The 15681-nt window shown below is 38.9% G+C and overlaps 1 protein-coding gene across 1 annotated transcript; it reads left to right on the plus strand.

The window, feature by feature from the left end:
- Window positions 1–382: 382 nt before the first annotated feature.
- On the plus strand, window positions 383–15441 carry LOC104273719 (the record flags this gene model as incomplete). Its single annotated transcript, XM_009869129.1, has 3 exons — window positions 383–412; window positions 8760–9750; window positions 15174–15441. Coding segments are annotated over exons 1-3 (1289 nt in total), but the record flags the coding sequence as incomplete, so codon positions are not given.
- Window positions 15442–15681: the final 240 nt, after the last annotated feature.

A 15681-nucleotide genomic window follows, 5' to 3' on the forward strand; every position in this document is an offset into this window, starting at 1 on the left:
TTTACCTCTAAGAAACCTAACAATAGCTTCTGTTCCAGAACACAAATGGCTTGTTATAGGACAAAAGCCTTTTGTGAGGAGAAAAGTTGAGCAAAACAGCTTTATACTCAGTTGTCTTTGTTTCCAGGCAGGCAGGCAGCTAATAATGTCCATTTGTCAGTTTACTACTTCAACGCTGTTCCAGAAAGCAGTGCCCTTGGCCTGACACATTGGGGTTGCTATTTATGGTTCATCATCTGCATGGCCTTCTGGGAAAAGAACTTTACAGCAATTCTGTTTTAACTAACCTTTATTGTATCTATGCCTATAAATATGGGATGTGTTTCTACTGGATTTTTACTGGGCCATTTCTAATGGTGACCTGAACTAGAATGAAGTGGACATGAACAAAAAGGAAGATCTTACTCAGCAGGTAAGAGACTGACTGTGAATGATTTTTGAGCAGATATGCTGATATAAAATACTTCTTGCATTCACTTCAAGGTTTCGAGTGAGTGAATACTTCATTGTAGATTGTGTGCAAGGCTCTGTGCACACGTGTTGAGCGTGGTCTAATTCTGAAGCAAATGAAGGCCAAAGAAAAGCTTCTCTTTTAAGCTGAGAAAATATTGTTTGTTTTAGGAAGCAAATATAACACATTTTAACTTCCTGTCATTTATAATTCTATCAAAAGTAACAGAAATAAAGGTCTAAAATCTGATCCCGTTAATATTTGTGGGAAAACCAGGTTGACTTTAAGCATTACAATTTGTGGACCAGAGTCTGACCTGAATGAGAAATTGGCGCTCTTGAGCCAGGGTACCAACCTAAGTGGAGCTGCTCAGTTTCTATACAAGTGCTTTTCAAAAGAGTTTCTGGTCTTGTTGCTGTAATATATACTTTCAATAAAGTAAAAATAAAATAAAATAAATATACCTGTTATTTTGAGTAATAACCAGAAGATCTCATTGTGAAAAAATGACATTAAAATATTTCATAAAAATATTGAGAAGGATGTAATGTGGCTTGGAAGTGATGGTTCAGACAGACTTCCTGAGGCTACTAGACATTTTTATCAAGGTGAACAAATGAATACTTTATATGCCAGAGACGCATCCACTCTGAGTCACTGACTGCCTCCTAGAGCAGCTTTGTATATGAAGTGAGTCATAGAAATCTGACATAAAAGTCTTGTACATCATTAAGTCTATTCCCTTGCAAATATCTTCCAAAGAATTAGTAAACTGTTAAATGCATCCTGGTTTTAGATCTCATTTACACTTCTGCAAACTGAAGGTGACACCACCAGCGTACTTTTGTGATCCCAAATCACTGAAGGCAGGATCAACTTCTTCGTCTTGAGACTCTATCTTCAGGGTTTGTTTGAGTTTTTGTTTTTGGTTTGTTTTTTTTTTTAACATGATGCAGGCGGCATAGTCCAAGGAAAAGGATTTGCAAATAACCTTGCCAAAAAGAGCTCCTACTCCTTTGAGGCAGCAAGAGAACCAATGGTGTGAGGACCTCATTTAGTAACTGTGTATGTAGTATGAAAGCTTTGGATGGGAGTAGCAGATAAAAGCAAGTGTGGATATAAGTGACACAATATTGTGAGCTAAACCCATTCCATTCATTTTCACATGAAGGATGTTAATAAACTTGAATATATTTAAAAGTTTCAAAGAAGGAAGGACATTTTACTTCTGCTCCTAACGTTACCACACATCTTCCTGTGACCTATGACAAGTTTGCTCTTCAGCTTCTCTAACCACAAAATAATCACTCATAGGTAACATTTATGCCACTTGCAGGTCCTTCACTGGGAGATTTTTGTAGCAGTAAATCACTCTCAAAAAAGCCACTTCACCAAACGAGATCACTGAAGGAGAGATTAGTTACAGCAATATCGTGACGATGTGCTGTGATCTTCATGCCTCTAGCTTACAAGCCACCGGGGTCTGTCATAGCACATGTTGTTTCAGCACCGCGCACAAGAGCCAAAACCCGTCTCTTTGCCTGGAGCTACTCCCTGGAAATGTCTGGGTTGTCCTCCATGGCCACATTCCCTCCTGATACTAACCTGTGTAGCTCCAGTGACTCCAGTGAAGCTGCATTAATTCCCAGCAGTAGGTAATTTGTTCCTGCATCCTCTGCTCGTTCGCTGCCTGGTTACTGGGGGAGCAGCTGGTCAATGCTTTCCATCTCTCAGGGGATGGGGCAGGGAAAGCGCTAGGACATGGGCACCCTTGCTTTATGGGTTCTCTTGTGTAAGGTCTTAAGCAGCAATCTCCTGTTGAGTTGACTTCTAGTGTTTGAAACTTGTTACTACACAGAAAGATGAAACTTGAGTGTACCAACCTGCAGGAGATGTAAAGGGTAACCTGGTAACAGACAGAGTGGGCCAGAAAAAGTTCCTCGGCATTTACAGCTTCATAGCAATTGAAATGCTTTGAAAAACTGTGTTGTTTATGAAGTAAAACTGGAAAAACATTCAAACACTGTGAATAATGTCAAGTGTCAACATCACTTAAACAATATTTTCAGAATTTTTCAAATTGGAAACATGTTATTTCAGTTTTTCAACATTGTTTTATATTAAAAAAATAATCAAACCTATGTGTAAAAAAATATCAGCCAACAAAACCTACCCTATTTTTGATTTTTATGGATTTTTTTCAGTTCTTAGTTACACCAGATTTTGACATTTTGATGTTCTTTGCAAAATTAATCTTTCATTCTTGAAAAATCTTTAGCAACAACTCAGGAGAATCATCAAAATTTGCCCTCTTAACAATCAGTTAGACTAACGGCTAAAACTGGTTAATGATCTGAAACAAAAGAGAAAATGAAAATGTGGCTGTGATCCCAGTGCATTTTACTGAGTGTTTGCATCACTTTTTTTTGAGTAGCCAGTAGCAGGAACATTGGGTTATCTTGTTGATTATTTATACAAAAGCTCCCGCTGGAGTTGTACCTTGCCTCTTTCACCTTTTTCTGTGATAGAAATCCTTCTGCAGCTATTCATCTACAGTTACTCAGAGCACCTTCTAAACCAACTCCCTTCTTCCCTTTTTTCCCTTTCAAATGCTATAGTGTGAGTTTCTTTTTCTCATTTTCCTGTCTCCTTTTGTCAATACATTTTGTGAGAGAGGTTTATAAACCTCCACAGCACTTGCAATCTCTCTGAGGCCATGATGCAAACAAAAAGTAGGAGAAAAATAGAAGGTCTCCTCTGCAGCCTCCGACTTCGCCTCACAGAACACTACAGAGAGATTTTCAATCACTTGTAAAATCCTTTTAAAGCAAAAATTCAACAATTGCCTTGGATTTTCACCTGTGTTTTACACAGCAGAAATCTTAGCACTTTTTGTTCCTCCCAAAGGCAACACTACATTTCCAAAAGTTCTCAGTGGGTAGATTGACAGATTTGCTGATGAACTGCCTTTTGGCAGCACTGTAATGATACAGTTAATGTTCCACTTCACAGCTTGTACAAAGCCTAAAAGTGAATGCAAACTGATTAAGAAAAATTGCTTTAGATGTATGTTTTCTGCATTACCACAAGATATAAAATGTCTAGCAGCTGTAGAAACCTGATGGCATGCCAGAGGTGACATATAATTGAGTTAAGCAGAGCAAGTAATTTCATCTGCACAGTGCTGAAATAGTTGTTTGGTGATACTGTCCTCCACTTTTTCCTCCTTCTACCTGCATAGCTCACTAATATGCTGCTGTAAGGCATAGCCCTTGTACTCTGGTGATCGTCACAGACATTCAGACTTCTGTGTACCTGCGGTGACACTATAGGTATATAGTGAAGACAAGCTGAGCTGTTATTTGTACAAGTTGAGATTATCCATAATGGGAAACGAAATCTAGTCCCCCTCTACTCTTACTGCCTATTGCAGGACTTGCTCTGGTCCACTTCTACTGAAACTTTACCAGGTGTAAACTTCCAGTGCAGAAGGGATCGGTGTACCTGCACTGGGGCAAGAAGTCCTGATGGAAATCAGAACTTGGGGGGAGCACCAATATATATTGATGACAATTAACATCAAGTACATGTTTAGAGAGAAAAATCTAAATCTTCGATTTGTTATATAATGTGGCCCACACTGTTTATATTTTGGACCTAATCCTTTTGGCAGGAATATATGAATCACCACTTGAGTGTTCACTTGCTAAGGAAGAGAAGCAAATCTCAATACTTTCAAGACCTGTGACTTAGGATAAATATTTGAAAACAAGCAAACAGAAATTGAATGATACCAAAACAAATGTTGGCTAAAAGAACTTTCAAGTAGATTTAGTATCTCCTTGTTATTGTTGCCACTCAGCAACAAAATTGTAGGAACATTCAGCAATGAAGTAAAAAATAATCAGAACTTTTGCTATATTAATGCCATGACTGTTTTGCTTTCCTTTCTACACAGCAGAACACATGGTTCCTTGAAATTAAGTCATGATGTCTACCCAGCTCACTTGCCTAGTAACTCTTTCAAGTTGATATTTTACTTAATCATCCCTGTCTTTTGTAGAAAAAACTTTCCAGAAATAAAAAGTTAAGCAGATAATTTGTAAGTCCTGTTCCCTGGGTGGTCTCCCCTCTTTACCCAGGTAGTAGGCCTTTTCTGATGGTAAACACCATATAAACTGCTAGACAAACAAGACTGTGTCATAGCTTGTGCATATGACCATCTAATATGCAGGGATTCTGTACTTGCACCTTGAAACAAAACTAGCCTTGTTTGCTTCACTGCAGAAAAGGCTGCAAATTATTTCTAAATGAAAGTCCATAAATGTCTGAGTTTATTTAGAAAAGAGGAGTCATCCTTCTGCACAAAGTTAGGACCTTAAATAATGCATAGGTTATTCTCTGTATAGATGTAAGAGTTTTGTTTAATTTGAAGGTAAAAATGATTAGTCTTTGTTTAAGAGCAACAGGCAGAGTATATCTTTCAGGTCTATGACCAAAATACAGTACTATAGTCTCAATTTCTTCATGGCAAATAAACTCTTTGCAGACTATTGTAGACACATTATTTATGACACATCTGTTGCAAATGACTATTTCTATTAACAAATTCACAACTCCTTATCCTGCTCATCTCTATTCAGAAGGAATTTGTTTTTATAATGATTATAATGTGGGGATGGTACCAAGTGTTCATGACACCATTTAGAATGGCTAATTGTGTGAACAGGTAGTTTTCTGGCATTTTGCTTTTGATACATGAACTACTCTTTGTTTGAGTTCAGTATACAGACGTTATAAAAAAAAATCTGCTCATCTTTCCTTCAGTCATTTTACTGAACATTTTTCAGACATCTATGATAGGGACATCAAACAAAAACTTAGTCTGACGTCAAAATTTTCAGCGGTTGTCTTTGAGTACAGAGAGTGGAATACATTACAAAGCAGAAATGCAAGTGGCATTACAACTGTGTTACTGGCTTCAGATTATTCAAAGGAAACAAAAGAATTCTGAAAACGTCATAAAGTGGAAATCAAGATATTTTAATGATGGCAACTTCCACCATTATTTAGATAAATAAAGGTATTTAGATAAATATTTTTCATAAATTCATTAAAAATTCAAACTTTTTGTTACTACAGCTTTTATAACTGGAACTCTTCTCTCCATTCTCTAAAAAATAATTTTATATATCTAGAAATTTAATGTGGTGCCTCTTTTATTTCAAAATTCTTTGGGTTTTTCCATTTGGCAGTCACTGGTTCCTCCATCCCTACTGTTTCTCCCCCACAACACCGAGGTCGTGGGTTCGATTCCCGCTTGGTCTTCATGTGTTGCCCGGTCTAGTCGAGAGTTGGTGTCCTTGCCCATGACAGGGAGGTTGGACTAGATGATCTCTAAAGTCCCTTCCAGCCTATGCCATTCTATGATTCTATGATTCTTTCATTACATTTATATTCCATAATTATGCAGAGCTGTAGGAATTAGGCCTATTCTGCATGGGTGAATGTGCAGAGGTATCAGCAACACATCCAGAATTGTTTTATGTGCCATGATAGAGCGTATTATGGGAATAAACCAAAGCCTTTAGATGAAGAAAAAAGACTGGTTAAAACTGAGTGCTAAATCTGAGGTAAGCAAGGATTTCTGTTGTGAATGAGCCAGTAACTGTGTTTGGTTGCATGTGGGCATCACAAGCACATCGCTGTCAAGATACCTGCATGAAAGTCTATGGTGAATGGGGCAGAGTTTAGTTGGAGACCAGTATTTAGCGAAGTTCCTCAGGGGTCACTGCTGGGGCCAGTGCTGTTCAATATATTCATCAATGACCTGGATGTGGGATTAGAGAGCGCTGTCAGCAAGTTTGTTGATGACACAAAAACTAGGAGGAGTGGCTGACACACCAGAAGGCCGTGCTGCCATTCAGAGAGACCTAGACAGGCTAGAGGAATGGGCGGGAGTTCAACAAGGGCAAATGTAGAGTCTTGCTCCTGGAAAAGAACAACCCCATGTGCCAGTATAGGTTGGGGACTGACCCAAAAAAGGGACCTGGGGGTCCTGGTGGGCAGCAGGATGCCCATGAGCCAGCAATGTGCCCTGGTGGCCAAGAAGGCCAATGGCATCCTGGGGTGTGTTAGAAGGGGAGTAGCTAGTAGGTCAAGAGAGGTCCTCGTGCCCCTCTACTCTGCCCTGGTGAGGCCACATTTGGAATATTGTGTCCAGTTCTGGGCCCCTCAGCTCAAGAGAGACAGGTAACTGCTTGAGAGAGTCCAGCGCAGAGCCACAGAGATGATGAAAGGAGTGGAACATCTCCCTTATGAGGAAAGACTGAAGGAGCTGGATCTCTTTAGCTTGGAGAAGAGGAGGCTGAGGGGTGACCTCATAAATGTTTATGTGAAGGGTGAGTGTCAGGAGGATGGTGCAAGGCTCTTTTCAGCAGTGTCCAATGACAGGACAAGGGAGCAATGGATCCAAGCTGAAACGTAGGAGGTTCCACAAAAGTAATAGAAAAAACTTTTTCCGTGTGAGGGTGACAGAGCACTGGCACAGGCTGCCCAGGGAGGTTGTGGAGTCTCCTTCTCTGGAGACATTCAAAGCACACCAGGACGTGTTCCTGTGTGACCTACTGTAGGTGCTCCTGCTCTGGCAGGGGGTTTGGACTAGATGATCTTTTGAGGTCCCTTCCAATCCCTGACATTCTGTGATTCTGTGATTCTGTGATTCTTTGAAGTTACAGGCACAGGGTGGCTTATCCTGCCTGCAAAGCTGGTGGGCAGCTGCATTGCACCCTGCCAGCAATGCCCTGGGGACCTTCCAAAGGAGCTCTCGGTACAGCACAGCACAAAAACCTAGATCAAGGAGTAGAGAGGAAGAAAATATTTCTGTGAGCTCTGTGTATTAGAAGTCATAAGCCTTTTTTTTTTAAAATAGATAATGATGGAAAATAGAATAGTGAGAAAACAGGAAAAATAAGGAGGAATAATCTAGAAAAAGTGAGATGTTACTGACCTTATTGGAGGCCATGTAACTGCTTCCCTATGCACAACAGATGCTGCTGCCTTTTCTTCTACGTGATTTTTTCTGCCAACAGGAATCTTTTTGCCTTACCCAGACTGGCATTCACTTTGCTTTTGTGCAGATCCCTACTTCTTCTGGAAATTCAGATATTGGAGAGAGTGCAGATTATTCCTGTGTGGAAAAGGTAAAGAACGGTCTCATTCAGAGGATACCTCTTGATTTCCCCATGTTTTTAGAGGTGCTAATTCCAGTCCAACCCAAGCAAACAAAGCACTGTTGATTAAGCTACTGGTTGAGCAGATATTAACAAGCATTGTAACAGATTGTGATTAGCTATGGAGTGATTTATATTTTGGTGAAGTTGTATTATAAAATCTTTTTAAAGACATCGAGAGCTGGAGAATTCAATGCCTACCTTGATAGTTTGTGAAATAATTAATCACCCATAATATTCTGCTATTTTTTAATTTGGATGTATTTGGTTTTGATTTCCTGTCCTTTTCCCGGTTACCATCACATTAATCACACTTTTGGTAGGATCAGGATACTTAGGAAGGATGATGAATCAGACACTTCTTGTTATTCTTTGGGATCAGGCAAACAGATTAATTTTTTTAGCTCCTTTTCACACCTTCTCCACAAGTTTATATCCATTTTAAAATCTGCTGCCAACACTACAATATAAATCATATCAATGTCATATATAAAGGTAAACATCATATTCTAGTTCTTTCCTGCTTGCAGATTTAAATATGTGTTCGTCCTTTTCACCACCGCCCTGGAAGTTCATCTATTTGGCCAAATTAGATTCTGAAATTCACATAAAAGCTATTTATTTTCAGGTTTCATTCCCCACACTTATGAGAATTGATAGTGTTCTGTGTTTCAGGACAATAAATTTCCTTTATAAATACAAATGCTTTTAACATGACCAAAACTATATTTAAATATAATTATTAAAATGATTTTTTCTCACATTTAAAGTGAACATTTGAAAGTTATGTCACACAGTGTACAATGTCTTATATTTTAATCTACTAAATCTACCTAAAATCTGTATTATGAAGGCATTTTCATCAGTTTTGTTCTAAAATATAAGAAATAATTCTGTGAGAATTTAAAAAATCAAAACAGCAGAATTTGAGAGTCAGTAAGTGTCCACAGGGACCTCTGTCATCGAGAAGTAATGGAAGCGCTACAAGGTAAATGCAGCTGGTGGTAGTACTCCATTGCCATGTTCCCTTTCATTCATGCATGTTATTTGGTTGTATATTTTATTGCTGGTTACAGAACACATCTGAAAGTGACAATGATGAAGTTGATGGCAACAATATATGTGGTTTCAGAAAGAAAAAGGGAGTCAAAGGTCCTACAAAGTACGTTCATCCTTTAGAAAATGAGAAGATGGAGCTGTCTCACACCTCAAAAACGCCAGATCCTTGTCCCCTTCGAGGAACCACTGCTTGCACAGAACCACCACCAGACCAGCCTCTTCAAAACCTGACTGGTTTTTCTCCAGTGCAAAAGGACAGAGAGGGTCGTGTAGGTTCCAGTACTTGCAGCGACGTGAAAGAAGACATGTCTGGAGAATCACGAGAAAGCCAGGAAAACGCTGACAATGGGAAAAGAGTAATAAGAAAAATGCATGAGGAAGTAGATACGCCAGGCAAGGTGGAGCAGCCCGCAGGTGTGCAGCCTGCCAGGAGCAGGGGGAAAGCTGGGGGTGCAGAGGCAACCCACAGGGGAGAGGGCAGTGGGAAGGCAGAGGGTAAGCAAGAGGAATGGGGTGGGATGGAAGTTGTCAAGTTCCACCTGACAAAGACAGGCTCCCTGGGCAGTGCTGTAACCACTCAAGGAGGCGGCACTGCAGACTTCTTTGAGGGGGCACATGACATTTCTAAAAGAAGCCTGCAAGAGCTGAAAAACCTGCTGAGTGAAAGCCCACTGCCTGCTCATGGGCCCAATTACAGTGCCAAGGGGGGTGGCACTTTCTCTCAGAAAAATCTGAAGCCCCGGGAGAAAATGACTGACAAGCAGAGCCGACCCTTTGAGACTTTTAGTCCCCATTTTGGAGAGGAGAATTGGAAATACCACAGCTTCTCCAAGGATGGAGTTGGGCAGCAGAACAAACCTCTCCTGGTCCTCAGCTCTGCTGGGTCTGATCAGCAGCAACCAGCGGGAAGTGACGCGGATCAACTCATTCTGGGACTACCGGCAGCTTCTACGCATGTGGAAAACACAGCTCCTGAGATTCAGTTTGCCGCCTCTGCAGACAACGCCGGTAAGGATATTTAAACATCACCTGCTCTCCTGTTAAAGAAAGTTCTCCTGTTGTTGTGGGGTTGTGTCAAGCTGCAAACTTTGGTCAGAGGTAGTGCATGAGAGAATGGACACCTGTGGCTTCTGTGTGATCAAGGTGGATCAGTTGTGCTCTACATCTGTGCTTTTTTTTTTTTTCCTATAAGTAAGGTATTTATGAAGCCCAACTGCCTGCCAGAGATTGTCATGCACAAGTGGTCACATCTATTTCACTAAATCTGAAATATTTCCTCGTTTAAACTGAGCTCAGGTGACATTTCCCAAAGGTCTGCTAGACACTGCAAAACTCTGATGGCATCTGGGCTTCTTAAAATTTCTCTCTTATTAACATTTCCAGCAGCAGAAATTGCTCCCATGTAGGGATGATGCTTTCGATTATCCATCCTGTAAGAGAACTGGAATGCAAAAACATCTCATATAAGCTGTAGGGGAAGAAAAGCAAATGAAGCAGAGAACTTCCACTTATCTTCATGCTGCTCAATAAGTCCATTTTGGAAGTGTTTATAGAGCCAATTAATTGCTACTAATAGGGTGTGATTTCTTTGGAACTCTAAAAGCTATACTTCTGGGCTAGCTGGATCAGCAAATTGAAAGCTACCATTAGCTATGATAATGTAATGGGCTTGAGCAGTTCACTGTTTTGTGTCTATTCCAGGAAGCACACAAACAACAATTTGCCAGTTGAATAGATATCAGATTAATCCATTTCCAGGAGCATCAGGCTCAGATAATTTTATCAGCTTTTCAGGATATGTATCTTAACCTCTGATTTATTTCACTGATACAGGAAATAGGAATCTCTTTGTTGCTAAAAGACTTTGTCCATCATTAACTTGGTAATAAAATATAATAGTAGCAATTAAATTTTTACAGTGATAAAGTTATCCTGCTCTTTTTATCTCCCTTCAGATGGCTAGAAATACTGCTGTACATACTCTGAAAACAGACAATTTGCATAGATTCAATGTTGTTAACAATGGCAGAATTTCTCAGTAGACATATTGTGTTATTCAGTTTGAACAAGTCTGAACATTAGCACTGATAATGTTCTGAAATCGATGAACATTATCAATGTTAACTCAGGGCACTGCATGAGAAATATATAAAGATTTGAAAGGATGTTTTGTACTCAAACCACTCTCTATTCACATCTGTTAGAATAAAGACTTTAGAAGATTAGTTCTCAGCCTACACCTTGTGCTGTTCCTTTTGCAAATTGCATTGCTTTTTTGAGTTGTCGGATTTAGATTACTACTGCTTTTTCACTGCCCGCAAAGCCCGCAATCATATTTTAAAATATAAGATAATTATTCTTTGCCATAACTGTATTTACAAGATACAAGGAGCTGATAAGATTGACTGTAGATTCCTCAGGGATATTTCAACCCAATTATAGCCACTTGGGAAGTGGCTAATGCAAGCTAATTACTTAGTACAGAAAGACAGGCATGTTGTCTTCAAAGAGGTATTAAGGATTGATGAGAAATTGACCTCTGGAGGTGGACACCTCTTTCCATGCAGTGGGGAAGAAATCCCATGATGACTAGTTTAGATTATTTGCCTAACTGAAAGGCCTAAAGCTACCTGGGATTAATCCTACTCTGTATCACTGGACATAACAACGACTGCAGGAGAACTCTATGATGAGAACTAATTATGAAGGCAGGTGGACAAAGGCTGTTTTGTCTCACCAGAAACATAACCAAACCCAAAAGGTTTGGAATATCATGAGGTTTGGATTTCATTTGACTTTGACTAGATAAATTGTAGGGCTCAGAGTGTGCTTACATCCACAAATGTAATGTACAGAAATAGTTTCTACTTAACTAGAAATGTATGTGTTTGAAATTTACTTTTCACTGAATACATCCAGTGACTTGACTGAGGAAAAGAAAGTTTTAGATAATATTCTGCACTCTTTAATGAGCATTTGTCTCAACTGTATTTCATTGCTGCCAATGATGATTTACTGATATTGATAGGATAAAATCCTAAATATTTTATTTTTATGACGAAAATTTAAACTTAAATATTTCAGTTGCTAAGGTGCCTGAATTCTTGTTTCTAAACATGTCTTGACACTGTAATTACTCTTGTAATTTACAAGTTTCAGAAATTTGAACTTGCTCAAATTAGAAACCTTGATCCAAAAAATTTGGAAAAATTGCAAGAATCTGTATTTCAGATCTACTCAGTCTTAAGATATGGTCAAATCAGGAATATATTTCAGTGTTCTAAAAGAACACACTTAAGGGGCAATCTCTAGAGGTCAGCAATAGAAGGGCTAAAATGTGTAGCTGAGTTTTAGTGATTCAGTGTAATGCAGAGGATTAAAGTATAGTCATGCTAGTTACGTGATTAACATCTCTCTAAAATTATAAATCCATATATTTTCTCCAAAAGTCTGATTGGAAATTATGGAATTATTACTGCATGTGCATTTTGACCATTTCTTGTCAGCTATTTTGTAAAAGAAGGTCTTGGACATGGGAAAAAATGAATAGAAAAGAGATAAATGTGCAAGATATTTGTGTCAGCATGAAAAATATTATTCAGACAGTGTCAGTGAAACTGGAACTGAAGATAAAGCTAAAGGTTTTTTATTATAATTCATCACTATGGAAAGATAGAAACTAACAGGTGTAGCTATTTAGGCAGATACGCTGACTGAACTAACATGAATTTAGAAATTTTTATTTGCATAAGTATCTATATGATAATAATGTGCACTTCTGCACATTGGTATGTAGTTATTAATCAGGTGCTTCTTAAGCTATTCAGCACCTGCATGCCTGGGAGACCAAGAGGAAGACTTCTAAACAGTAAAAATTCACACAGAACTTCATGGATAAAGAGTAATATAATACGTCATCGTATATACATGCACACACATAAATGCATGCATATACCAAATGTATAGTGTATATAGCATATATAGTAAGTATATATTGACCTCTCTGAACTCAGATTTTATCGCATGCTGCTCTGTATGCCTGTGGACACAGGAGAAGTACTTAAGTTCTTGCTTCAAGTACTTCATATTCACTGCCTCTGGAGTCATTCCTGCAGAAAACCCACTTCTTGCTGTGGGGATTACTTAGGACTGTGTTTTTAACTTGCTGCTCTTCTCTGCCTTGTATTTTACATCATCTCTGCTATTCTTGTATTGTTGCTAAAGTGAAAAACTAAAGCTGTACTGTTCCTTCATGTTCCTTCCTCATGTTCTATCTGCAGCTGAATAACATTTTTCTAATATATCTTTTTCTACATTTTGAACTCAGCCTGAAGGTAGCAGGGCTGAAGCTCAGCTCTTTTCTAAACTTTCCTGATTGCCCTCATTTTCTGTTGAAGAAACCATCACATTTTCTGCCTATTTCTTTCCTTTTCCCTCTGAACCAAGGGAATATACAACTTGCTATTTTTTTTTACCTCACAGGGTCTAAGAACAACTGTTTTTCTCTAAAGCAAATGAAAACCCTTAAGTCCTCTATTTTCCATACCAATAGCTGAAATCTTCCTGTTCTGTGACTCTGTAACATTTTACATCTTTCCTCTCAAACTGTAGTTCTGATCTGTTCTGTCCCGTTTCAGGTTAGATGCAATTCATCCGTCTCTGGTACCTGTAGTAAGCTGGTCATCCTGTGACTCTGTGAGAGGAAGAGGTGTATTCAGATAGTAATTCCTCCCACCCACTGGAGATGCTTACTTTCTTTCTAGTAACAGTGAAAGGTTGTCAAAACAGCTTAGACCTAACATGAAAGGTATTCTTTGCTTGATCCCTCTGCCAGCCACCTCTCCTTCTGAAACATATTCAAGAAGAGTTTAGTTCTTATCTTCAATACTATACAAAATCGTTTCTTCCTTAAATAACCTTACTCCCCACTTAAAGTGGTCCTCTCATTCTCACTTGTTTTTTTTAAAAAATTATGTCAAATATTTTTAGACCTGAAGGGGATACCTAGTTTACAAGAGTGTAGACCTCAGTTCATGAAACTTTACTCAGTGATTCCTTCCTTAAATCCAAATTTTCTGCTTGATTTTGAAGAAAGATTTCAGATCTATCATATTTAGGATTAGTAGTTAGGTAGTTTGAGTATTATTCACCTGGATTTCTCTTCAGACACCCGCATACTTTTTTTTTTTTTAACAAATACTCTTGCTTTGGTGGAATGCTTTCTAATTTTTCTATAAAACTGTGATAATTTTCTCCTTCCATACAGAATAGACATTTTTATTAAACACCCTGGAAGACAGAAAAATATGGGTGATTTATTTTACCTTTCATGTGTTGAGGAATAAAACCTCATTTTGTATTTAATTCTTTATGACGCAGATCCTCGGAGAAGCTGTGTCATGTTGTTGTTGTATAGTTTGGAAAGAATAATTATCAGAAGACTAAACCTGTTTATTGGTCTCTAAATTAGCTATAAAATTCATTGAAAAGACAGGAGCTTCTCTGTGGCCATACCAATAAAAAAGCCTGCTTTGAAGTTAAGATTAAAAAAGAAAGCAGACTATCATGAGATTAAGAAACATAGGGAAAAAAAACATTGGAAATATCAATATCAAACAGATCATGGAAATATTTTTATTGTCTGCCATGCTTTGATAAGTTTCTGATATGCTTACATATTTATTCCCGTTAGAAGTCTTGAATGGGGGCAAAAATACAAGGTAGGAAACAACTTTTTATGTACTTTACTGCAGAAATTAAATACTTTATTTACGTGTCAGTAAACATTTCTTTTTCAAAACCTTTTTTGGGTGAAAAAGAAATGTAAATTGCATAATGTTTTCAACTGAAAATATTTCTGATTACTTTTCACATCAATGGCACTACTCAAATGTAACACAGTACTCATGTCTATTTACCACGCTGAAAACCAGATGGGAGTAGAAAAGCGAGGCTTAAAATACTAGCAATAAAAACAGTATCTAGCATAGGAAAAGCTGTCATATAAGGTTTGAGAAGTAGAGGCTGTTAGTATTTGAAGACAAATGTAAGAACAGTAACATGCTGTACAAACCAAGTGGGCTGGCTGTTCCTAAATAGACAAAATGGAGTCCTGTAAGGAAGAGCAGATGGATTTAAATTAGTACTGACAAGAATTTCCAGAGGACTCAAAAAAGTGCAAATGTGTGATTACCCTGTGAGACTCATCGCTACTGCAATTACATATCTGTTTTTATAAAGGGGGTCAATATTCCCATAGATCTTCAGAGCACTCCATGTTGTATTTCTAAGGATGAAGAGTAAATTAATGCAAATTTGAACATTAACCCTGCTGCTTCTAACCGCAAGACCACCTTTCTTGAGGAACCGCCAAACCCATTCTCTACACACAGATTATTTTGCAAAGAACACCTTGCCTTTCCTGTCAATAGCTGATGCCAAAGACTGCTCTGGAGCAGTAAAACACTACCTAGACTGGAATAGCAATTCCCACACTTGCAAGGATTTTTGTTTGCCTGCCTCTCGGAGGCAGGAGCAGGTGCCACAGCATGATGTGGAGCACAAGGACCTGCACTCTGATGCTGTGTGGGACTCGGGGGTGCCCTGGACCCTGTCTCACAGGGCAGGAGAAGGGTGTGTGGCAGCAGCAGGGTTGTATCAGGAGGAAGAACATCTGGCAGAGCTGGTGCTGCTGGCAAGGTAGTGGGAGGAAGGGACTGGAGGAGCAGTGGTGGGAACATGTGTCCTCCAGCGCATGATTTGTACCTGGAGTCCACCATTGTCTGCTGTTATTGCCTTATGTTACATTGGGGGTCGTGTTTCTCAGTGAAGAGAAAATACTTCTGTTAGGTCAGCCTGTTCCTGTCATTGCTGAGTCCCCTGGCAGCATACAGCATTTCTTTTCATTTCATCACTTTGACACAGCCACATCTTACCGAG

This window comes from Apaloderma vittatum, unplaced genomic scaffold (assembly GCF_000703405.1).
Source record: "Apaloderma vittatum isolate BGI_N311 unplaced genomic scaffold, ASM70340v1 scaffold5635, whole genome shotgun sequence".
Taxonomy (NCBI): Eukaryota; Metazoa; Chordata; class Aves; order Trogoniformes; family Trogonidae; genus Apaloderma; species Apaloderma vittatum.